The sequence below is a fragment of the Mirounga angustirostris genome, unplaced genomic scaffold, assembly GCF_029215605.1.
Source record: "Mirounga angustirostris isolate CCGP_5_RB_7025 unplaced genomic scaffold, mMirAng1.0.hap1 SCAF_9, whole genome shotgun sequence".
Classification (NCBI taxonomy): Eukaryota; Metazoa; Chordata; class Mammalia; order Carnivora; family Phocidae; genus Mirounga; species Mirounga angustirostris.
Window position 1 is genome coordinate 52375308 of NW_026991717.1, and position 26596 is coordinate 52401903.

At 39.1% G+C, this 26596-nt stretch overlaps 1 protein-coding gene across 5 annotated transcripts in view; it reads left to right on the forward strand.

Moving 5' to 3' along the window:
* The window catches only part of MYO5A (myosin VA), a 197513-nt gene that overhangs the window by 152353 nt on the left and 18564 nt on the right, over positions 1 to 26596 (forward strand). For 2 of the 5 annotated variants that reach the window (XM_045900057.3, XM_064570465.1), the window contains 6 exons: positions 4427 to 4527; positions 8005 to 8085; positions 10110 to 10308; positions 12634 to 12708; positions 14178 to 14271; positions 26334 to 26480. In XM_045900057.3, the coding sequence (XP_045756013.1) occupies positions 4427 to 4527; positions 8005 to 8085; positions 10110 to 10308; positions 12634 to 12708; positions 14178 to 14271; positions 26334 to 26480 (697 nt within the window). The remainder of the gene's footprint in view (positions 1 to 4426; positions 4528 to 8004; positions 8086 to 10109; positions 10309 to 12633; positions 12709 to 14177; positions 14272 to 26333; positions 26481 to 26596) is intronic. The other 3 variants (XM_045900058.3, XM_045900059.3, XM_045900060.3) reach the window with 3 other exon arrangements.

The following is a 26596-nucleotide window of genomic DNA, read 5'->3' on the forward strand; positions in this document are numbered from 1 at the left end:
TTCTATCCTTTCCCTGCAATTTATAATGAAGCAAACATGAGCATTTTTAGTCTAATTAGCATTTAGTCCAAAGGATATTATCATTTTTTAAAAAAATCTCAACGTTGCTTTAAAACTGTCTCAAGTGCCAATTAAAGTGAGCAAAAAATAAATGAAATCCCAAATGATCTTCTGAGTGTCATTTCTCACTCATGAGCAAAGAGCTTTTAAAATTAAACTTTAAGTAGTAATCTGGTCATGATAAATTTTCATCCAAAGTAAAATTCAGGGCTCCTGGCCGGCTCAGTCAGAAGAGCATGTGATTCTTGATCTTGGGTTCGTGAGTTCAAGCCCCACGTTGGGTGTGTAGATTACTTAAATGAATAAATCAAATAAATAAACTTAAAAAAAAAAGTAAAATTCTGTTGAGTACAAAAATCCTCTTGCTGTGGGAAAGCATTAAATATGACCTTAAAATTATTTGTTGGTAATAGCCCATTTAACTGTAAAGAGAACACTTAAAAGGGTTAGAAATGAGATCAGCGAGTAGAAGTTCCATGGAGATGATTTCTGCTCACTTCAGGGAGTTCTCTCTAATGGGGGAGCTGTCCCAACTGGGGAGGGGCTATGTGTGGTGATTCAATAGAAAGGACCCATGCCAGAGGGTAGAGATGGCCCTCCAAAGTCCTTCCTGCCCTCAGGTTATTTGGGACCTGATGCTGTCATGTGTTGGTAAAAAATGGGCCTTTTTGTCATTTGCCATCAGAGGGACTCTGGGTAATCATTTTAAAACCTGGCCTGTGTCCCTGCCCATGTTCATGCAGCAAACAAAGTGTTATCAAGAATTAGACAATCAATTATTCCAGCTGCATGACATACCATATAAAAAATGACTATGATATCTAATGAACTGGAAGATCTGAGAGTACTTCTCTTAGATATAGTAGTTCTGCATGTGGTTAAAGTACTGAAACTGGCACGTAACATTTGGATTTGAGAACGGCAACTCATATCTGAGATCAACACTGATCCAGAAAATACCAAATTCTGTGAAAATAAGATATTGGCGACTAATCTTGGGAGGGGAGAAAAATCCCAGGAATAAGTAGAGTTATATAAAGAAATGGGCTTTCTTATTTTAAAACAAATCACAAACCCATTCAGTCTGAAATGAGAAGATTCTGGAATGGGAATCTCCTTTGGCCTGGCCCTATTCGTCTCTCCTTCCCCAAGGCTGTCTCTGTTTGGTTCCCATGACTACTGCTGTGGTTAGGCCTTGAGATAAAGACTCTCTCTGCATACTGGCTGGAGCAGAGTCCAAAATTATGATTCTTTTCTCTGGTTCCCTTGTGACAAAGTGGTATTCTCACAGGAAACTTGAGTTAAAGTTAAGGGAAAAGAAAAGAAAAATGAACCAAGGGGCATAAAAACAATCCAGCTAAAAGAGCACATAGTTCTGGTATCACATGCTCTCAGCATGGTATCACCCAGCTCACAGCTGCTCTCTAGCCACTAAAATGGGCTGGTCCTGTCTCACCAACGCCCCTGCTCTCCAACTCTCAGCCTACACATGGCAGCAGCTTGCTCTTTGCTAAGAAAAATGCCTATGACACTGATTGAGACCTTTCAAACACATGGCTGTCTGTCCCACTCAGTTTCCAGTCCAGGAGACTCATCATTTCACAACTTCTTTGCAGGGCAATAGTGAGTGACACCCAGGGAGGTAGGTGATAATCCAGCCCAGCCAATCTAGTTCATCTGCTCTGCCTCTGTGAGTATTCTGGAAGGTGTCACTTGGACAAATGACATCCTATCAGAGCTTTACTGTAACTCTCACAGACCTAGGATAAGAATTTCACCCATATACATTAACAGGAGGGTCATTTTCTCACATACTCACAAATTAGAAAAACCAAAACAACTCGAAAAGAATTTCAAGCACTTGTTCCTGAAAATTAAGAATTATCACACAAATATATATATTAATGTTCACCTTATGCTGGTTCTATGAATACTAATTTTGGGGTTTTTACAGTTAGCTTTTCTCTGTTATGATGGGGCTCATTGATGGGATTTATTTGTGGAACTAAGGGTTTATTGTTTTCTCCATTTATTTTTTGTGCTTGCTGACTTGTGATTTTCAGGATGACAAGGTAATTATAAATTTTTAAAAAAATTTTAGTAAATACTTCTGTTTAATCCTAAACTTTAGTTTATAAGTATTCCCCCAATATATATAGTCGATGCTTCTAGCCACCAAGTCTATTTTGATATTTACAAATTAATTTCCTATTTGAGCCCTCTCTTTGTCAGTGGAAAAATAATGGATGTAGCAGGCTCCAGTCTGGATCACAGGGAGGTCTCCATGACTTCCAATTCAGAGTCAGTTCTCTGACCCACTATAGTAGTTGTGGTAGGCCATCCACAAGCATGGGGGCCCAGGATGGGAGTCCCTTAACTTGGAGTACACCCAGAAGCAAGGCTGTCCCACACTCTTGTCTAGCAGCTGTGGATTTGTTGGCCAACGGCGAGAAGGAGCCTCAGGAGTAGAGCATACCCTTCCTGGGAAGGGTAGGATTTTCCTACATGGTGCAACCCTTTCTACACTTCTGGTCACTGGCTTGGGGGAGACAAACTTTGAGCAGTGAGTTAGGAATTTCCTAGCGCTGGTGGTCCAAGTCTGATCCCATGCCCAACCACCACTTCTTAGCTAAGGTAGGCCAGATGAGGGAAGGACTGGCTACTTATTGTCAGGAAAGCAGCATATCAAGAAGCTCATCTTTCCTTTAGATTAGTTCATAGGATCAAGTTACCTAATTTACTACAAGTTCAAAAGTACATCATGTAGGTCTTCAGATATCAGAGAATACATACAGCATTATGTAATATAGGGGTTGGGTCTTTGAGAGTTACTACTTAAAAGTTAAAAATCTGAGTATGAAAAAAAAAAATCTGAGTATGGCCCTTTGTAGAATAGAAAAATTTTCTGTCTTTCAGGGAAAGAGAAAAAAATTTTCTATGAAAGATATACTAAAATATATAGAAATCATAGCTAAAGAAATGCTCCATGTGGTGTTTATGGGAAAAATTTTTTAAATTCAGTAAAATATAAGCTCTTGTTAATAGCTCTTACCAGCTTATATTTGATCTTCTCTGAGGATGCATTTATAAGCTCACAAGGAGAAAAGTGGGATTTTTTTTTTAAGTATGTTTCTTATCAAGAACTGGTCTTGAACTTATCTCAGAACTGGTCTCTAAGATCATGTTTTTTAAAGTGTATTTTATTAAGTCCACTTCATTGTGAGACCTGCCTTTGGAGCAAACATTGACTAACATCAGGCATATACTATTGAGACAAATAGAATGGGCCCTTGGGTTCTAAAATGTATTATTCTCTAGAGGCTATGGAGCAGTAGTTCTTAGTCTGTTCTTGCCCTGGTTTAGGAGAGACAGAGAGTAGCTGAGTAGAAGCAAGATTCGGAAATTACATTGGTTGTCAGACAGATTAGACCAAAAAGGAAAAATTAAAAAGGAAGTAAAAATGTTAGCAGAGAAGTGCTTTTTATACAAAATCATTAGTAATGCTGACCTGCCAGAAGCTTATGTACCATGCTATAATGTAACAGGGAGAAAGGACTGAATAACAGCAGATGGTAGATATTTACAAGGAGCTAAATCCTTCCCGTTTATATATATCTAAATGTGTGAGAAAAAACTTCTAATTTTGCTAAAGCATATCATCTACCTTTTTTGTACTGAGTTTTTAATGGAAAAAATGAGCTTTATGTCAAACTTTACAGTGTTTTACTGGGGCATTTGTTTTATTATAACTAGATGGGAAGTAGTAGAAAGAATAGCTTTTGTTCTCTGTTCATTCAGTAGTTGCTTGGTGTTTTTACCCGGTTATTGTTCTAATGCTTTATGCATACTTGGAAATATATCTATAGTTTTATATATAAAGTATATATACATATATAAAAATATATATACACCCTTTGAAGTATATATATTATAACATAGCATTAGAGCAATTATCAGGCAAGGACACCAATAAGCTACTTAATGGAATATATATATATATATATATATATATATATATATATATATATATATATATATATATATATATATGTTCCATTTCACATTATGTAAAACACACACTGCCCATCAGTGATTTTATTTACAGGACAGTGGTACTCTAGACTCTCACCACCCTTGTAGTGGAGCAGTAAGGATTTTCAAGAGAGGGACTGAAGATGTCTCTTTCTCTTAACTCCCTATGCCCGACACTCCCCTGTAGTTGCACAGGGCTGGGCTGGTGCTCTGATGGGACAGAAGTGTGGTAGAACACATAAACCCCCTGTTCTGGAGGAAAGAAAAATGTTGTCTGTGGTCCAGAGTTTTTGAATTGACTGTTAATGTGGAAATGTGTCATTTTCCTCTTCAGAACACAATGACAGATTCCACAATACTTTTGGAAGATGTACAAAAAATGAAAGATAAAGGTGAAATAGCCCAAGCATACATTGGTTTGAAAGAAACGAACAGGTAAGTCCATTCTCTTTTTATTCATTTTAGTTTAATCATAATCCTGTATATCTTTAGTCTTCAAGCCAGCCTCTTGTACAGTAAGTCAAAGTGTTTATGTATTGCTTTATCAGGTATCAGCTGACCTTCAGAGGGAATTCAAGGTTTCTAATATATTCCCAGTTAAAATCTCATTTTTAATATAAGGTATTGATGAGAGGTGTCAAGGGTAATGTTCTTTATATCAAGGGATTATATTTTAGGGTCTCAGCCTTGAGAAGAAAACAGTTGCTCACTGTTGGACTGTCTAGGGTAGTCACTTTCATTTTTTGTTCAGGATAGTTGATTATTTGTTAATCCCTGTTTGTAGGGACAATTTTAGCTTTCAGTAATGAAATTTAGTGTGGAAAGAAGTAATGAAGTATCTGGAATCACCTCACTGTTGGCCATATCATTCTACAAGGGTACCATGACTTCTAGGATGGGACCCTATTAGATCAAGTATTTGTCACAATCCCTAAGGTGTTCTGAGAAAATCCTAACTCTAGTTTTATCCTATTTATTGTAAACATAAGTGAAGTTACAGATGGCACTTAGCTCAGTCACTGTACACCTAAGAGCTTCAGGTAGGCTGACTGAGGGTGCAGGATTTGCACAGCCACTAAGTGATGAAACTTTATCGAAGACTTTCCCTGTAGCTGAGATTATCACCAAGTGAAGGCTCATCTCTGGAATTCCTTCAGCCTTCCTAACGCCCCACTTCCCAACTGAGCCTCCGTGCCTTTGGGCTCTGAACTTACAGGCTACATGCTTAAGAAAACTTGGCCAATCATGGTCACAGAGAAAGACAGTTCTGGGAATTTGTGTCGTTCGTGTGCAGTCTAAGTCTCCTGCTGTGTAATATCAGGATTGGTGTACAGAAATACTTTACAAACTAAAGAATATTGCCATGCAACATGTCAGGTACTTATTATCTTGTTTTATGGGTGAGAATGGAGAATGCTTAAAAAGTATTTGATTAACCTTAAATTTTATTTTATTTTATTTTTTAAGATTTTATTTATTTATTTGAGAGAGAGAGAGAGTGAGATAGAGAGAGCCCAAGAGGGGGTAGGGTCAGAGGGAGAAGCAGACTCCCTGCTGAGCAGGGAGCCCGATGTGGGACTCAATCCCAGGACTCCGGGATCATGACCTGAGCCGAAGGCAGTCGCTTAACCAACTGAGCCACCCAGGCGCCCTAAACTTAAATTTTAATTTATGATATAAATTATAAGCGTATCTTCTATCTAAGAGGGTGTTAGTATAGAAAGAGCTATATTATTACCCTGTCCTTCCAACCATTCTGAATGAATCACCAGATATCTATCACATGCCTGTTTTCATGCTCAGCCCTATGTCACACACTGGGAATATAGCAGTAAGGAAGTTTTGTAGACTGTTGGGGAGACAACCAAGGCAATTTGGACTTCATTCCAGTGACAGTCAAAGTTGTTGAAATGTTTTAAGTAGGAGAATGATATGATATTGGAATTTTAGAAAGCTAGCCCTGGCTTTTATGTTAGAGAATAGATTATAGTAGAACAAGGTTGAAGGCATAAAGAGCAGTTAGGAAGCTATTACTGTAATTGAATGACTGATTACAGTGACTTGACTTGGTTGGTGGCAGTTGAGATTGAGAGAAATGGGACACTTTGAAAGATAGATAAGATACATAAGATGAGATCAGTAAGCCTGGTGGCTTGGATGTGTGGGTGAGGGATAGAGAATCATAGAGGGGGGCTCTCATGTGTCTGACTACTTGGTTGGATGTGGTAATGCCGTTTCATGATCCTGGGTCTGCGGTGTGGGGAAGCACAGAGTGGAGATGACCAGTAGATTTATAAATAATGAATTTGAGGAGCTAGGAAGACATCCAAGGAGAGAAATCCATTAGGCCGTTGAACATCTAGATCTGGAATAGGAGAGGAATGTGGGCTGAGATATAAATTTTGAAGTCATCAGTGTATAATAATACAATTGAGACCATAGAAATAGATCAACTTTCCAGGGGGAGATGGTAAATAGAACATTCTCTGGAATGTGCTTTCTGTACACATCATATTAACAAAAGTCTAATAGGAAGAGTAAAAATGTGGGCTCTGGAGTCAGATAGCCCTGAGCTCTCCTACTTGCCAGTGTGTAACCTCTAAAGTATCTTATTTCTAAACCTCTGTGTCTTCTTCTGCAGTGTGGCAAATGATACACAGTAGGTTACTAGGAGAACTAAATGAAATAATACATGTGGAAGGTTGTAGAACAGTGTCTGATGGCAGATACTCAAAAATATTTTTATACCCCAGGTAAAAAAACCCGTAATCAACTTTGTCATTATTTATTATTTATACATACTTTTTTTTTTTTTTTTTTAAGAGAGAGCACACATGGGAGAGTGAGAGCGAGTCAGGTAGGGGGAAGGGGCAGAGAGAGAGAGAGAATCTTAAGCAGGCCCCATGCCCAGCGCAGATCATGGAGCCTGACACGGGGCTCGATCCCATGATGCTGAGATCGTGACCTGAGCTGAAATCAAGAGTCAGGCACTCAACCGACTGAGCCACCCAGGTGCTCCTATACATACTTTTAATAAAATGTGTCACATCTTTAATATTAAAGCAGGGGCGCCTGTGTGGCTCAGTTGGTTAAGCGTCTGCCTTCGGCTCAGGTCATGATTCCAGGGTCCTGGGATCGAGCCCTTTTCGGGCTCCCTGCTCAGTGGGGAGTCTTCTTCTCCCTCCCCCTTACTTGTGCTCTCCTCTCTAGCATGCTATCTCTCTCCCTCTCAAATAAATAAATAAATAATCTTTAAAAATTATATAAAAGCAGCTTCCCCAGATCTTAACATTAATTTTCGACGCAAAAAATCTTTTTTAACAGTTGTGTCATAAAAGCTGAGAACTTTGGACATATTCTTAATTATGTTACTCCTATAAGAATTTCTTAAGACAATTTTAAAAATAGGAAAGTGGATTTTATTAAGCAAAAACAAGTTTCTACTCATAAGACTTAAAACTTAATTTTGACATGGATTGTGAAGGTTGCCACATGAAGACAATAGCTGAAGTTTTCATCCTATATGTGTGTGACTGTCATGGTTGATCTCGGTCTCTCATATAATATGTGACGCATAAGATCACTCTGCTAGCTGAATGAAATGTTGAAAAACAGAACCTCTTTCTCACCTTTTCAGTCATTTCTTATGCTGCAGAAAAAGTAGCTCTAGCTCCTTAATTATTGTTTTACTTTCTACCCATTGACATGTGATGTTACATGTTACCCATTTTTAAAGAAAATTAACCAAAAGTAATTTTTGTGATAATGTCTTAAAGCCATCTGTAATTAATAAAAACAATCTATTGACTTAATGAAATATTGGAAATACCGTGTGCTGCTCTTGACCATCATCATCTCATGACCATCCTGTGTCCCTTTGTGTTTTGCATTGTTGTTCCTTTTGCATGGAAGATCACCTGCTATGGATTGCCATGAGTTGAATGAGGATGGAGAGCTGTGGCTGGTTTATGAAGGGTTAAAACAAGCCAACAGGTTATATTTGTCTCCTCAAAATGGAATGTTATTAATTTGTTGTTTTTCTTACTAACAGTGGCCTTCTGACTTTAGCATCTATGTTTCTTATGCATTAATTGTCTTCCTGGGTGAATTTCAGTAAAACTTAGAACATTCAGCCAAACACCTTCTTTAAAAACTTTCTCCACCAAGGGATGCAATTAAAGCTGAAACGGATTGATAGTGAATATAAGAGTTGCTGCCTATGAGTGAAGGATCTTCCCTTCACTCACTAAAATTTCTGAATATCTCACTAGGAGTTGGAAGAAAAAACTTTCAACTAGAGCTCAAACTACAGTGGGAAAGTTTAATACCTATTACTTAGTGGTTTCTTGTTTGGAATAATGACCAATTTAAAGGGTATGAACACCTGTGGCAATGAGACTGCATTCTTATATACAGTACCACGCTGCCTAACAGCAGTGTTGAGTGCCTGATTTGGCATTCTGTGTGATTATTGTGAAATCCAAATGTGTGAAACCACAAATCAAGAGGGTCTCCTGCACTGCTCTGCTGCAGTTCAAAATAATTACCCGAACTCAACACGTTAAATGTGTTTAGGGGAAAGCAAATAAAATTGGAACAGCAACAGCTTTCTAACACAGACGCTCACCTGCTCGCAAGATATTTGTATCTTTAAAATCGCATAAAAATACCACGTTAGTGATTAAATTTTAAAAATACTTAACTGTTCAAGGGGCTCCTGCTTATTCTGCTTTGTTTGTTCTAATCACAAGCCATTATCATTAACTTTGTGGCGTTATTGGTTCACACTCCTGAAATTTTATAATCGCTAAAATATTTTTAGTCTGCTGTTAAGTGTTTGCTTGCAATGACGTCAGTAACTTTTGCCCAGCAGTTGATACCAAAGGGAATTAGGATGAAAGAACGTCTTTCCTTTCTTCATGTTAGTTAATTCCTAACCATAACTTTATGTTTGGAAGGGGGGTAAATATAGAAGTGGGGATCCATGGTGAAGAGAGGATGCCGTTTCTCCCTGGTATTCTCACAGCTGGTGCCCTGGTTTGCTTACAGGCACGGCTGACTTGTGTGCTTGCTGAGAGAAGCCGTAACCACTTTGTTCGTCCTATTAACATCTATGTTCTAAAACCGCATTGTGTTAGGATTCTGTTACTGATATGGAAGTTTATGGGGGAGAGAGAAAATGACAAATTTAAAATACATGTGTGTGAAATTTCAGAATGATCTGTCTGGATTTGGGTAACTCTGTATATATTTCAGAGTCCCACTCCAGCCTTTCTGTCCTCCAGAGATAAGAGTAGAAAGTAAGAAATGGGACCCTGGTCATAGCTTCTGCCTGAAGTTAGTAACACTGAAATTCTTAGAGGCATATTTAATTAGATTGGGAGTTTGTAATCTTGCCCTCTACAGTGCAGAGTTCTTCTTTGACACAGGTACTGTCTTTGCCAACTTAAATGCTAGTTTGTAAACGTTGTAAGCCAGATTAAAGGTATGTCTTTTAATTGATTATTCTAGTCATCATTTCTTTTTTTTTTAAGATTTTTATTTATTTATTGAGAGAGAGAGAGAATGATAGAGAGCACGAGAGGGAGGAGGGTCAGAGGGAGAAGCAGACACCCCGCTGAGCAGGGAGCCCGATGCGGGATCCGATCCCGGGACCCCAGGATCATGACCTGAGCCGAAGGCAGTCGCTTAACCAGCTGAGCCACCCAGGTGCCCACTAGTCATCATTTCTTATACACTTTTCAAAAGAGCCTAAACTTTCCTATCTCTTAGGGCCTTTGAGAATGGTATATTTGTAGCATGGTCCATAATTCAGAAAGATACAATTGTGAGAGCGCTTCACTTCTTTCCATTGCTGGCCCTTGCTTGAGCTTCTTGACTTTAATGAAGTCCGAAATTACACAAACACTAAAAATTCCCCACTTTTCCTGCCCTTGCGAGTGAGCCTAAAGCCTCACGCCCAGCAAGCAGAGACTCGGGTGACATCTCCCTTTCCCACCCATGTGGCTTCTCCTCAGGCTCCTGGAATCCCAGCTGCAGTCACAGAAGAGGAGCCACGAGAACGAGGCAGAAGCCCTTCGCGGGGAGATCCAGAGCCTGAAGGAGGAGAACAACCGGCAGCAGCAGCTGCTGGCCCAGAACCTGCAGCTGCCCCCGGAGGCCCGCATCGAGGCCAGCCTGCAGCATGAGATCACCAGGCTGACCAACGAAAACTTGGTAAGGGGAGCTGCTGGGTCCACATATCCCTCCGCGGGCAGTGCCTGGCCCTGCAGGACCGTCCTGGTTTCTTTTTGATCAAACACATCTGTTTGGGCTGGGAAAAACTCCCTGCCCAACACTTGATACCAGCCTTCTTCTCTAGCAGAGACAGAGTGAGGAAGATGTGACTATGTGGGTAGAAATGAAAAAGGCACGTGCCTAGGTTGTGTTTCTGACAGAAGGCTCTGGCACGTCTGGGAAGGCCCAGGAGATTTCCCCCGACCGTGTGCTGGGCTTTTGATATCCTTGAGAACTCAGGTGACCTGCTGCCTCCACTTCTAGCTGCAGATTCTCTGCCATTTCAAGGAGGTTTGTTCTGTGGTTGTCACAATGGAGACTCGAGACAGGCTTTGTTGACCTTTGGTCCCCAGGCAGCCACCAAGGCTGGTCCTGCCTCCATCATTAGCAGAAAGGCAGGGGTTGCAGTTATGCTCAGGGAAGGTGGTTGGCAGAACCAAACGGGGGCTCTTGCTTGACATTGGCTGGAGCTCCCAGGTCAGGGTGGAGGGACATTAGGAGTTAAGTTTATACATTTTTGGTTCTAACAAAATCGCAATGAATGAGGAGATATTTTCCCCTTGCCAGATTCTGAATGCTAGCACGGAGTTCAAGCTATTTCTTATTCCTTTTTTTCTTTCTTTCTTTTACAGGAAATGTTTTCTAAAATATTTCTGTCACAAAATAATGTTTATTACAGATTTGTAAATCTACTTAAGTTTGATAAATATACTTACTAAATTAAAAGTCATTAAAAAGTTATAATTCCACATACCTATATAAAATCTATATTGTAGTATCAGCCTGGTTTTGAGAAAAGCTATTTAGAACTGGTAGTGAGTTGTCTTTTTTCTTTTTAATTCAGGGTTTTAATGACCTTTAATAAAATAGTTTGGATTTTCTGTGAAGATTTAACAGTCTGAATTATTATAATTAACTCCATTAGTGATCACTTACAAATAGTTTTCTAGTGTCATCTATTCAACCACCTTTTGTATTAATTAGATGCAAAACCCAAAAGTTTTTTTTTCCACTCTGTCACTCTGAAGGCAGCTTGCTACGTGGGGCTCTATTGTGGGAATGGGAGAAGCATGTGAAGGCAAGTGTTGGACTCTTTCCAAAGTGACTGAAATATCACTGATTTGTGGGGGGAAATGTTTTGAATCATGGAATATTTTTGAAATGTTTTTTATTACTCTCAAGTATATTATTGCTTAAATTAAACTAACAGTGCTTTAATGCCTAAGAATTGATAAATATACTGAATTATAACAATTGATCAGTGTTACAAATGATTGTTTCAAAATACAAGGCGAAACTGTGAAATTGAGATGCTTCTGGATGGCAAATTCCCAATTGTTTCACTAAGTCGATTAATCATTTCTTTTGCAACCTTGTCTGCAGTATTAATTTTCTTGGCAGTTTTTCATAGCTATACAAAAGTAAATTAAGCTCTCAAATTCTATGGGGTAGAGTCTAGTTAATGAGTTTCTCTGAGTTTTAGAAGACCCTCTACAGGTCAGCTGCTTCCCGTACCTCACCAACTACTAAATCTGGAGAATGGTTTCAAATTTAAGTATAGGGAATAATGCACTTTTCAAAACCATTATATAGTTTCTCAATCTTAATTGTGCATTTCTTTAGGAAACACTTGAGCAGAATAATAAAGCCCAATGGACCCATGCTTAGTGTTCTTGGAAACTCTACCCTGCATAACCCACTTACCCACCTACTTCCCAACACAAACACGAAGATGGGCTTTCTTCCTCCACCTGTGAACATGCTCCACAGGCCTCCCCCATGCTGCCTTGAGGGAGGGAAGACACACAGCTTCTCACCAGCCTTGCCAATTTCAGGCAAGAGTGCCAACGTTGCCATGATTTTCACTTCCATTTTATTTACCTTTCTCACCCTTGTCACTGCTGCTAGCTGCAGAAAAAAAAAAAAGTACAGCAACTTGTGAGCAGGTCTGAGGAGCGAAATACCAGCTTTATCTGAGGAATATGGGCCACTGCTCTGTTTAACCTGCTGAATGATGGAGCTTGAGCCACAGCCTGTTGCCTCTGAGCACGTGAACATTTATGTGTATGTGTGTATCTATATAAAATTAGAATCCTCTGTCTTGGAAAGATCAGAAGGCAGTGGCAGATGACAAATCAGCCTTTTGAGTACATATACTGTCATTATTTGTGTTGTAAAATATTTTTAAATTGATTTTGCTGAGAGGTCACATTCCCCCTCAGAGACACAGAGAAAAACAAATACCCGTTGTGCCTGTTTTTTCAGTATTTTGAGGAATTATATGCAGATGACCCTAAGAAGTATCAGTCATATCGGATTTCACTTTACAAACGGATGATTGTATGTAAACTCAGAGTGCATGTCTGTTGTCTCCCTCGCTACTTGTAGCCTCTGTTACTGAAGAGCACTCTGCTGCCCGTCCCCCTCAGGAATCTCCTCAGAAACTTTCACGAGACCTATTTCTCCCACAGCTGTCTTGTAGCCAGTGGTGTCACCTCTCAGTGTCCTGCATCCCTTGTCACGTTGGGTTTGTTATTAACGCTAGGCTTACAGTGTGATGGAAGCGAAATGTGATTGGAAAGATAAAGTAAAATCCCAGAAGCACAACTGAACACTTGGAAATGTTAGCACCTGTTCCCTTTGGATCAGTGGTCTAGTATCTAACTCTGTGCTGTCTGAACTGGAAAGTGAATTGACTATTTGTGCTTGTAAATGTTTCCTTCAGCACAACCTGAATAAAACCACATGTAGATAGCACTGACTGACTTCTCTCCTAAGCTTCGAGCCTGCTGTTAGCCACTTTCTTCTTACTTATTGATCTCTTTTTTTGTTTGTTTTAAAGATTTTATTTCTTTATTTTACAGAGAGAGAGAGACAGTGAGAGCAGGAACACAAGCAGGGGGAGTGGGAGAGGGAGAAGCAGGCTTCCCGCAGAGCAGGGAGCCCAATGTGGGGCTCGATCCCAGGACCCTGGGATCATGACCTGAGCTGAAGGCAGACGCTTAACGACTGGGCCACCCAGGCACCCCTACTTTTTGATCTCTTAACATTGCCTGTGATTTGAGAATTCTTGATTAAATAGACAGTCATCACAGACTTTTTTACCCTGTCCCCTTGAATGTATTGGGGTTTTTTTTCTTTTTTTGCATATATAGCATTTGGAATTGCCCCCTTTTTCCTCTATAAGCAAAATTATGTCCCCTGTGAAATGTTATGGGTGTGTTATTGCCACCTGCCACTAGGACGTAGGTCAGCAGATCACTCTTTATCCTTTCTCTGTGGTTAGTTTTTCAAGTTATCTTTTAATTCCCCAAACTTCTTAAGTTACAGGACAAAAGTTAGCATCTCCGAAGGGTGGGTCTCACACACGGGTGTCAGTCAGAAGCCCCGAGCTCATTTCAGCCATCCCTAAAATTGTGTCCCCACAGAACTTTTTGAGCATCTGTCAAAATTTATTTTGCCTCTCCCCCCTTGAGAGAAAGCATTCCACTGAAAAAGCAGTACATTTTATGAGCATTTAATTGTTTTACCCACATGGAGTCCTGCTGGAAAAGACTCCCCAGTGAGCCTGCTCTCCATCACGCTGTAAAGGATTTACTGCAGTGTGTATTTTAACATTTGGCTTTTCCTGTAGCTGCGTTTCCATGCCTGCCAATTTTCGCCAGGTGGAGGCTCCACCAGCGAGCTTTTCTGGAGCTTTTATGTAAAACTAACAGTGTTGCGCCTGTGATTTTGTGTCTGCTTTTCCTCTGTGCATTTTAGAAGGCCTATTTTGATCTTTCTATTATATTTCTCATTTTAATCTTTAGGATTTGATGGAACAGCTTGAAAAACAAGATAAGACTGTTCGGAAACTGAAAAAACAACTGAAAGTATTTGCCAAAAAAATTGGTGAACTAGAAGGTATTTCAACATGCTTTTATAACAGTTGCCGAATCTTGATTTTTGTATTGCTACACCAGTGGTCTAACAGGTTTGCATGCGGATATTATGATGATAACAAAAATGACTTTCAGCAAACCTGACCTCTGTGGAGTGGAAGTTTCCATTGCTAAGTAGGGAAAAATGTTCCTTGCGAAGAGAGGGAATTCGCTCAACAAACATCTAATGACTATCTTCTATGTGCTATACAATGTGCTTGGTAGTATAACATGGAGGTTAAGCACATGGATTCTGGAGCCAAGCTTCTTGGCTTCAACTCCCAGCTCTTCTATTAGTCATCTGATACTGGGCAAGTTATTGAACCTCTCTATGCCTCAGTTTCCCCACCTGTTAAATGGGAATGATCAATGTTAAAAGTGTCTACCTGACAGTTTATAAGGATGAAATGAATTAATGTGTGTAATGTATTTAGTGTATTTCCTGACACATAGTAGATGCTATATACAACTTAACTATTATTATACTTACAGTTAGTATTAGGGATACTATGATGAGTAAGACAAAGTCTGTGTCCTCAAAGAATCTAATGGAGGAAAAAAAAGAAAATATGAATGATTATAAAGAAATAAGATTTTTTTCACATTTCATGATTTATATATGATGATGGGGAAAACACCTTAAAAATGATCAAATATCAATTGTTATTATATGCAAGTGAATCATGTCTTTTGGATTAGTGTGTTTGTTCCTTCACTAAGTATTTACCTAGGTACCAGGGGTGTAACAGTGAATGGAGATAAAGCCAACTTTTAAGCTTATTCCAACAATGTTCTCATTGTTCAAGAGACTTAGAGACCCTCTTTGGAATTGCCTTCAAACCAGTGCAGTTTTGACCAAAAATGATACTGTGCAGTCTGACTACCCAGCTATTCTCTCAATGTCACTCAGTGTAATTTGGAATGTTCAGAAGAGTCTACCATGTTAACTCTGTGTGGTTTTCATTCTTCCAACATGCCAGGTCTGTCATAACTATCCTTTCTGTTTGGTCTTCCTACTTCTCTTGGTCAAGTCCTGCTCATCCTTTGGGACCAGTCATATGTCACATTCTCAAGAGCAGCCTCTCCTGATCACCCAGGCAGGCTTGATGCCTCTGGCCTCTGGGTACCACAATGGCTCACATTTTTTGTGGTTTTCACTGTCATGTTTTTAGCAATTTTTCTGTTTGAATCACTGGCTTCCTCAATGGACATGAGCTCCCTGAGCGTAGGGACCACCTCTTGTCTCCCCTTGTTTTCATAGCACCCAGTAGCACCTAGCATAGTGACTGATCTATCATAAATGTTTGTTGAATGAATAAGTAAGTTCCAAAAATATTTAGAATGGCAACATAGTTGCTTACTTTAAAGAAGATAGTACAAATGCTGAAATATTTGGATGTACATCCAAAAAATTGGATGTACAAATGCTGAAATATTTGTTTAGAAATCAGACAGGTTACTTTGCAGTCATAATTTATTTATAAACCTTTAGCATTACACGAGTCATATATTACACTAAAATTTTGAACCTCCAAATCACACACACGGACTATAATGTCTATCAACAAAACTTAAAAAAATCTTTATTCAGAGAACGTTTCTGCACTTAAGTTTGCTTTAATTATATCATGAGATGATAATTAGACAAGAGTGCCTGAAAGAACAGATTTTAAGGATATTAACTAGTAGATTTTTTTTAACCTTTAATTTCTTTGCAATACATTAGTAAAATTTGGTGAAAAGCAAAGCTAGTTATTATTAGCTTATTAGCTACTTATAAGTTTTTACTCAGCTTTCTTTAATATGTATATTTTAATTGAGAGAGGTTACGATATTTCAAGATGTCAGTGATTTTAAGCCATTATCAATCAGAAATCAGTCTCATCAGTTAAACTATCTTGCTGGCTATGTTCTCAAACCTATAAGTAGCATTTGAGAAGGCACTGCACAGATTAAACAAAAAGACACCGTATTCTTAAGAAAAGTTATATCTCAATTTAAATGATATATATCTAAGGAATAAAATGAGATAGATGTATGTGACTTGGGCTCGTGCTGAGTCCTCCTCCCCCAAATTAGAGACTAAAGGTAACAGGCTCTTCTAACACTTCTCTTCCTATTTCCGTATCCTCCTTTATTCAGAAAATACAGGGAACTTTCTACAACAAAGCACCTTTTAAAAACTAAAAGTTTTCTTATATCTTTCTCTAAATATAACATACTTACATTCTTCTGGTTTAAAATAGCAAGAGTAATGCCTCCTCCTATGGGCTACCCTTAATTAAGGAGACTTTTTTAGAAGCCAGTGAAACCTTTTTTTAAAACGCCAACATACATCATTTTTAGCAGAAATTATAAAGCCAAAATGGAGAGTGTTTCAAAATTTGATCACTTTGTGCTATATTTTAACCTAGGAGTGGGTGTTGCTTCTCAACTTTCAAAGAGTCAGGAAATTTAGACCTAAAAGAATTCTAGAAATCAGTTAATTATTTCGTGGGAGTAAAAAACAGAGGCCCAGGAACCGTCAGTGACTGACCAGGCCTCAGACAGGGAGTAGCCAAACTGGAACCAGAGCCCACGCCTTCAGGGACCACTGACTTCTCTCCTTTGTGTCCTAGTTTCCAATGAAAATTCTCGACTTACAGGAATTTATTCAACTATCTCTATTAAACCTGAAATCAAGATCTTTCTGGTTCCAAAGTGAGGAAAAATAAATTTTTAAAAAGTTGTCCAATTTCCTTTCCTTTTCTAGGACAAAAAGGTTCAGGAATAGTTTCCCCTCACGTATAAAGAATCCAGAAAATGAAAATAGGGATGGCTTCAGGTTTTTCTAGAAGAAAGCCTGTATTAGACAGAATATTGGACCAAATGACCCCCAAGGTCTTATGAGTCTTTGAAAACTGGGATGTGGTCCTGGCTTCTTTCTTTCAGGCCTTATATTTTCCTCATGCTGACATTTTATTTATTTATTTATTTATGTTAATTTTATTTTATTATGTTATGTTAATCACCATACATTACATCATTAGTTTTTGATGGAGTGTTCCATGATTCTTTGTTTGCATATAACACCCAGTGCTCCATTCAGTACGTGCCCTCTTTAATATCCATGACCAGGCTAACCCATCCCCCTACCCTCCTCCCCTCTAGAACCCTCAGTTTGTTTCTCAGAGTCCATAGTCTCACGTGGTTCATCTCCCCCTACAATTTCCCCCCTTCATTTTTCCCTTCCTACTATCTTCTTTTTCTTTTTCTTTTTTTACATATAATGTATTATTTGTTTCAGAGGTACAGGTCTGTGATTCAATAGTCTTACACAATTCACAGTGTTCACCATAGCACATACCCTCCCCAGTGTCTATCACCCAGCCACCCCATCCTTCCCAACCCCACCAATCCAGCAACCCTCAGTTTGTTTCCTGAGATTAAGAATTCCTCATATCAGTGAGATCATATGATACATGTATTTATCTGATTGACTTATTTTGCTCGGCATAATACCCTCCAGTTCCATCCACACTGTTGCAAATGGCAAGATTTCATTCCTTTTGATGGCTGCATAATATTCCATTATATATACACACCACATCTCCTTTATATATTCATCTGTTGATGGACATCTTGGCTCTTTCCATAGTTTGGCTATTGTGGACATTGCTGCTATAAACATCAGGGTGCTCACACCCCTTCGGATCCCTACGTTTGTATCTTTGGGGTAAATACCCAGTAGTGAAATTGCTGGATCGTAGGGTAGCTCTATTTTCAACTTTTTGAGGAACCTCCATACTGTTTTCCAGAGTGGCTGCACCAGCTTGCATTCCCACCAACAGTGTAGGGGGGTTCCCCTTTCTCCGCATCCCCGCCAATATCTGCCGTTTCCTGACTTAATTTTAGCCATTCTGACTGGTGTGAGGTGGTATCTCATTGAGGTTTTGATTTGGATTTCCCTGATGCCGAGCGAGGTTGAGCACTTTTTCATGTGTCTGTTGGCCATTTGGATGTCCTCTTTGGAAAAATGTCTGTTCATGTCTTCTGCCCATTTCTTGATTGGATCATTTGTTCTTTGGGTGTTGAGCTTGATAAGTTCTTTATAGATTTTGGATACTAGCCCTTTATCTGATAGGTCATTTGCAAATATCTTCTCCCATTCTGTCGGTTGTCTTTTGGTTTTGTTGACTGTTTCTTTTGCTGTGCAAAAGCTTTTTATCTTGATGAAGTCCCAGTAGTTCATTTTTGCCCTTGCTTCCCTTGCCTTTGGTGATGTTTCTAGGAAGAAGTTGCTACGGCTGAGGTCGAAGAGGTGGCTGCCTGTGTTCTCCTTTAGGATTTTGTTGGGTTCCTGTCTCACATTTAGGTCTTTCAACCATTTGGAGTCTATTTTTGTGTGTGGTGTAAGGAAATGGTCCAGTTTCATTTTTCTGCATGTGGCTCTCCAGTTTTCCCAACACCATTTGTTGAAGAGACTGTCTTTTTTCCATTGGACATTCTTTCCTGCTTTGTTGAAGATTAGTTGACCATAGCGTTGAGGGTCCATTTCTGGGCTCTCTCTTCTGTTCCATTGATCTATGTGCCTGTTTTTGTGCCAGTACCATACTGTCTTGATGATTACAGCTTTGTAATAGAGCTTAAACTCTGGAATTGTGATGCTACCAGCTTTGCTTTTCTTTTTCAACATTCTTCTGGCTATTCAGGGTCTTTTCTGGTTCCATACAAATTTTAGGATTATTTGTTCCATTTCTTTGAAAAAAGTGGATGGTATTTTGATAGGGATTGCATTGAATGTGTAGATTGGTCTAGGTAGCATTGACATCTTCACAATATTTGTTCTTCCAATCCATGCGCATGGAATGTTTTTCCAGTTCTTTGTGTCTTCCTCAATTTCTTTCATGAGTATTTTATAGTTTTCTGAGTACAGATCCTTTGCCTCTTTGGTTAGATTTATTCCTAGATATCTTACGGTTTTGGGTGCAATTGTAAATGGGATCGACTCCTTAATTTCTCTTTCTTCTGTCTTGTTGTTGGTGTATAGGAATGCCACTGATTTCTGTGCATTGATTTTATATCCTGCCACTTTACTGAATTCCTGTATGAGTTCTAGCAGTTTTGGGGTGGAGTCTTTTGGGTTTTCCACATAAAGTATCATATCATCTGCAAAGAGTGTGAGTTTGACTGCTTCTTTGCCGATTCTGATGCCTTTTATTTCTTTTTGTTGTCTGATTGCTGTGGTTAGGATTTCTTTTTTTCTTTTTTTCTTTTTTTCGAAGATTTTTTATTTATTTATCTGAGAGAGAGAATGGGAGACAGAGAGCATGAGAGGGGGAAGATCAGAGGGAGAAGCAGACTCCCCGCCGAGCAGGGAGTCCGACGCGGGACTCGATCCCGGGACTCCAGGATCACGACCTGAGCCGAAGGCAGTCGCTCAACCAACTGAGCCACCCAGGCGCCCCTGGCTAGGATTTCTAATACTATGTTGAATAGCAGTGGTGATAGTGGACATCCCTGCCGTGTTCCTGACCTTAGGGGGAAAGCTCTCAGTTTTTCCCCATTGAGGATGATATTCGCTGTGAGTTTTTCATAGATGGCTTTTATGATATTGAGGTATGTACCCTCTATGCCTATACTCTGAAGAGTTTTGATCAAGAAAGGATGCTGTACTTTGTCAAATGCTTCTTCTGCATCTATTGAGAGGATCATAAGGTTCTTGTTCTTTCTTTTATTAATATATTGTATCACATTGATTAATTTGCAGTTGTTGAACCAGCCTTGCAGCCCAGGGATATATTCTACTTGGTCATGGTGAAGAATTCTTTTAATGTACTATTGGATCCTATTGGCTAATATTTTGGTGAGAATTTTTGCATCCATGTTCATCAGGGATATTGGTCTGTAATTCTCCTTTTTGATGGCGTCTTTGTCTGGTTTTGGGATCAAGGTAATGGTGGCCTCATAAAATGAGTTTGGAAGTTTTCCTTCCATTTCTATTTTTTGGAACGGTTTCAGAAGAATAGGTATTAAGTCTTCTTGAAATGTTTGGTAGAATTCCCCTGGGAAGCCATCTGGCCCTGGGTTTTTGTTTTTTGGGAGATTTTTGATGACTGCTTCAATTTCCTTAGTGGTTGTAGGTCTGTTCAGGTTTTCTATTTCTTCCTGGTTCAGTTTTGGTAGTTGATACATCTCTAGGAATGCATCCATCTCTTCCAGATTATCTAATTTGCTGGCATATAGTTGCTCATAATATGTTCTTATAATTGTATTTCTTTGGTGTTGGTTGTGATCTCTCCTCTTTCATTCATGATTTTATTTATTTGGGTCATTCCTCTTTTCTTTTTGATAAGTCTGGCCAGGGGTTTATCAATCTTGTTAATTCTTTCAAAGAACCAGCTCCTAGTTTCGTTGATCTGTTCTGTTGTTCTTTTGGTTTCTATTTCATTGATTTCTGCTCTGATCTTTATTATTTCTCTTCTCCTGCTGGATTTAGGCTTTATTTGCTGTTCTTTCTCCAACTCCTTTAGGTGTAGGGTTAGGTTGTGTATTTGAGACCTTTCTTGTTTCTTGAGAAAGGTTTGTATTGCTGTATACTTTCCTCTTAGGACTCCCTTTGCTGCATCCCAAAGATTTTGAACAGTTGTGTTTTCATTTTCATTTGTTTCCATGAATTTTTAAAATTCTTCTTTAACTTCGTGGTTGACCCATTCATTCTTTAGTAGGATGCTCTTTAGCCTCCATGTATTTGAGTTCTTTCCAACTTTCCTCTTGTGATTGAGTTCTAGTTTCAAAGCATTGTGGTCTGAAAATATGCAGGGAATGATCCCAGTCTTTTGGTACTGGTTGAGACCTGATTTGTGACCTAGGATGTAATCTATTCTGGAGAATGTTCCATGGGCACTAGAGAAGAATGTGTATTCTGTTGCTTTCGGATGGAATGTTCTGAATATATCTGTGAAGTCCATTTGGTCCAGTGTGTCATTTATTTATTTATTTTTAAAAAGATTTTATTTATTTATTTGACAGAGAAAGACACAGAGAGAGAGGGAACACAAGCAGGGAGAGTGGGAGAGGGAGAAACAGGCCTCGTGCGGAGCAGGGAGCCCTATGTGGGCTCAATCCCAGGACCCTGGGATCATGTCCCGAGCCAAAGGCAGACGCCTAACCAACTGAGCCACCCAGTGCCCCACTATTATTGTGTTGTTGTCGATGTGTTTCTTTGCTTTTGTTATTAATTGGCTTATATAATTGGCTGCTCCCATGTTAGGGGCATAGATATTTACAATTGTTAGATCTTCTTGTTGGATAGACCCTTTAAGTATGATATAGTGTCCTTCCTCATCTCTTATTATAGTCTTTGGTTTAAAATCTCATTTGTCAGGGTGCCTCAGTCGTTAAGCGTCTGTCTTCGGCTCAGGTCATGATCACAGGGTCCTGGGATCGAGCCCCACATCGGGCTCCCTGCTCTGCGGGAAGCCTGCTTCTCCCTTTCCCACTCCCCCTGCTTGTGTTCCCTCTCTCACTGTCTCTCTCTCTGTCAAATAAATAAGTAAAAAAATGTTTAAAAAAATAATAAAAATAAAATCTAATTTGTCTGATATAAGGATTGCCACCCCAGCTTTCTTTTGGTGTCCATTAGCATGGTAAATGGTTTTCTACCCCCTCACTTTCAATCTGGGGGTGTCTTTGGGTCTAAAATGAGTCTCTTGCAGACAGCATATCAATGGGTCTATTTTTTTTTATCCAATCTGATACCCTGTGTCTTTTGATTGGGGCATTTAGCCCATTTACATTCAGGGTAGCTATTGAAAGATATGAATTTAGTGCCATTGTATTGCCTGTAAGTTGATTGTTACTGTATATTGTCTGTGTTCCTTTCTGGTCTATGTTACTTTTAGGCTCTCTCTTTGCTTAGAGGACCCCTTTCAATATTTCTTGTAGGGCTGGTTTCATGTTTGCAAATTCCTTTAGTTTTTGTTTGTCCTGGAAGCTTTTTATCTCTCCTTCTATTTTCAGTGACAGCCTAGCTGGATATAGTATTCTTGGCTGCATATTTTTCTCATTTAGTGCTCTGAATATATCATGCCAGTCCTTTCTGGCCTGCCAGGTCTCTGTGGATAGGTCTGCTGCCAGTCTAATGTTTCTACCATTGTAGGTTACAGATCTCTTCTCCCGAGCTGCTTTCAGGATTTTCTCTTTGTCTCTGAGACTTGTAAGTTTTACTATTAGATGTTGGGGTGTTGACTTATTTTTATTGAATTTGAGGGGGGTTCTCTGTGCCTCCTGGATTTTGATGCCTGTTTCCTTCCCCAAATTAGGGAAGTTCTCTGCTATAATTTGCTCTGATATACCTTCTGCCCCTCTCTCTCTTTCTTCTTCTTCTGGGATCCCAATTATTCTAATATTGTTTCGTCTTACAGTATCACTTATCTTTTGAATTCTGCCCTCGTGATCCAGTAGTTGCTTATCTCTCTTTTTCTCAGCTTCTTTATCTTCCATCATTTGGTCTTCTATATCACTAATTCTCTCTTCTGCCTCATTTATCCTAGCAGTTAGAGCCTCCATTTTTGATTGCACCTCATTAATAGCCTTTTTGATTTCGACTTGGTTAGATTTTAGTTCTCAAGTTTTTTTCTCTTTAGTTTATTTCTCAAGAAAGGGTTTCTCTAATATCTTCCATGCTTTTTTCAAGCCTAACTAGTATCTTTAAAATCGTCATTCTGAACTCTAGTTCCAACATCTTATTAATGTTCCGTATTGATTAGGTCCCTGGCAGTTGGTACTGCCTCTTGTTCTTTTTTTTGAGGTGACTTTTTCCGTTTTGACATTTTATTTTAATTAGTAGATGGCTTGTTACATAAATCAAGGTCGTGTTGAGCTGACATCCATATTTTATCTATGAATTTTTGTAAAGACTCAAATCTCTGAGGGAATTCAAATGCAGAGAGAAAATTTTAATGAAAGTATGGCAAATTTTGTCTCTGACGTTTTTGTACAAAACCAAAAATACCTTGGTTAGAGGTTTCGCAAAACGAAAGTGAAGCTTTCTTTTAAAACGTGAAATCTCCTAGTAAAAATATTGCTATATTTCATAAATTCTGAGGTACTCAAATTTTTACATCTTAACATCTCAAATTAGGTTGCATCTTTCAAAAACTGTCAATGAACCCATTGCAGTTTAATTGGCAGTGTTTTCCTTCTTCGGTGTGATGTAAGATAATGGTAGATCTCATCGTCAGTGGATGAAATCAGTAGGCTTGAAACATTCTCTTCCGGTTGGATAGAGTCCAAATATGGACCTTTACTGATGAACACGATATGTTGAATCTGTTTCCTCCCAGTTCCCCTCGGAATTGTTTCTGTGGCTCAGAGCCACTAGTACCACAGATGGCGGTTTTGTACTTCACAACCCGCAGACGCCACCGTGGGCTGATTGCGAGACCCCTGGGCTATTGTGTTTAAACCAACTCCAGAAGTAATCCGTGTAAAACTAGATGGCCTAAATCTCCTGTCTCCTGTATAGAGATGTACATTTTACCATGCCCACGAAGCCCTAGATGCCCACAGCCCTGACTTGTCCAGTCACAGTATGGTCCCTCTTTAGATACCATAGTGTTGAAGGATGGTGGTGATTTTCTGTGCTGGTACGCCCGGTGTGTGATGCCGCAGGCCTGAGGTGGACCGGGTGTCACTAGGCTGGCTCTCGGCCACATAAGCAGGAACACTGGCAGGTACTGGTGTTCTCCCTGATAACCTTGTCCTGTGGAACCGGCTTCCCAGAACTAAACCAGGAAATCGCCCAGAGTGACAAGAAGTACCACTGATACTTTGGAGAATCAGTAACGTTAAACGTTCTCATGCTTCTGATCTGCCTTGTGTTTGTTTGACAACAGATTCAACTCAGTCTATCCCCAAATAGATTTTTTAACTGCCCCCTCCCTGCTGATGAAAGAATAAAAAATCCTGCTTATTAGCATATATTTCCACAAACACCATCATAACTCTGTGTTCCTTTCGTCCCCTTGCATTTCCCCTTTACTTCTCAATTTTGCAATGAAATGGGAGACCTCCTTCTTTCAATCCTTAGCATAACCCTTCCCTAGCACTTCCCACTAACAATAGTGACAGTTTTTAACATCTGAAAGGGTCATTAACCAGTGGTTGTACTTTAATGGTTACTTCATGGTAAGACTCCTAGCACCTGGGGTGCCTGGGTGGCTCAGTTGGTTAAGCGGGTGCCTTTGGCTCAGGTCATGATCCCAGGGTCCTGGGATCAAGCCCCACATCGGGCTCCCTGCTCGATGGGAAGCCTGCTTCTTCCTCTCCCACTCCCCCTGCTTGTGTTCCCTCTCTCGCTGTGTCTCTCTCTGTCAAATAAATAAATAAAATCTTAAAAAAACCCCACAAAACTTCTAGCACTTGACTAAAAACAAAGAAAAAGAAAAAATATTTAGGAAATCATATTAAATAGAAGTGTTTTATCTGCTTATGATTTCTTTGGGAATGAAAGGTAGCAGAAGAAACCTAGGTCTTTGCCTTATGAGGCCTTTGTGAAAAATGACATAGTTCATTTTGACTAGTGTGAAGAAATCCTATTCTTTTTTTTTTTTTGATATTTCAGGGTGTCTTTATTTTTTTTTTATATATTTTTTAATGACAGCTTTACTGAGATATAATTCACATTCCATATAGTTCACCCTACATATACTATTTAATTGTTTTTAATATATTAATAAAGTTGTGGAAAATTATCACTACCATCAGTATGAGAACATTTTTATCATGGTGAACAGATTTTGGAGATTCTTTTTTTTTAATTTAATTTTATTATGTTATGTATATACAATGGAATATTATGCAGCCATCAAAAAAACGAAATCTTGCCATTTGTAACGATGTGGATGGAACTAGAGGGTATTATGCTAAGCGAAATAAGTCAACCAGAGAAAGACATGTATCATATAATCTCACTGATGTGAGGAATTCTTAATCTCAGGAAACAAACTGAGGGTTGCTGGAGTGGTGGGGTTGGGAAGGATGGGGTGGCTGGGTGATAGACACTGGGGGGAGGTATATGCTATATTGAGCGCTATGAATTGTTTAAGACTGATGAATCACAGGCCTCTACCTCTGAAACAAATAATACATTATATGTTAAAAAAATAAAAAAGAAGATAGTAGGAAGGGAAAAAATGAAGGGAGGGAAATCGGAGGGGGAGACAAACCATGAGAGACTATGGACTCTGAGAAACAAACTGAGGGTTCTAGAGGGGAGGGTGGTGGGGGGATGTGTTACCCTGGTGATGGGTATTAAGGAGGGCACGTACTGAATGGAGCACTGGGTGTTATACGCAAACAAAGAATCATGAAAAACTACATCAAAAACTAATGATGTAATGTATGGTGATTAACATAACATTAAAAATTTAAAAAAACTAATGATGTAATGTATGGTGATTAAAGTAAGAAATCCTATTCTACCAGCTATCTTGATGTGGTTTGAAATGATTGCAGTGATACATTTAATTAAAGTAAATGTTCTTTTTCTTTAATGACTGGATTTGTAGAGCTAAATGTGAGGGGGAATCTTTGATACTCTTGCTGCCTCTTTATAGAATACTGTTTTTTTTCCCCTTCTGTTACTTAAAGTCTAAATATCTTTAACCATTATGATGGTACTGATTAGTTAACCAAGAAGTTAAACCACTTACTTTGGGGACATTTAATCTTACTACAAAGTAAACTTTATTACCCCCCCCCCCAAAAAGTTCTTGAATCAAGTAAGGTTCATTGATGTTGATAATAGCCAAGCATTAGTGGCTGTTGGAGTGACATTACCATATAATTTTGCCATCTATCCACCTAATTTTAGCAGAAAAGAGTATTTAACCGACAGAGCCACCCAAGTGCCCCAGAAAAGAGTATTTAAAGAGGATATAATTAGGTGGCAAATATGGCAAGTTTCTATTGTTATAAAATTCATTTAAAATTACTAGAATGTGGAACCCTTGTATCTTTTCTACCTGGAAAATAATTTTCTTCTTTTTATTTCTTATGAAGTGGGCCAGATGGAGAACATATCCCCAGGACAGATTATTGATGAACCCATCCGTCCAGTCAACATTCCAAGGAAAGAAAAGGATTTCCAAGGAATGCTGGAATACAAGAAGGAGGATGAACAAAAGCTTGTTAAGAACCTGATTCTGGGCAAGTATTTTCTGCATGGGATAGAGGGTCTTTCTGGTACATGTGTCAGTGGTGGGAAAGACTAGTCACTAATTTTTACAATATTCAACACTGGTTAATTGCGTCATCCTCGCACA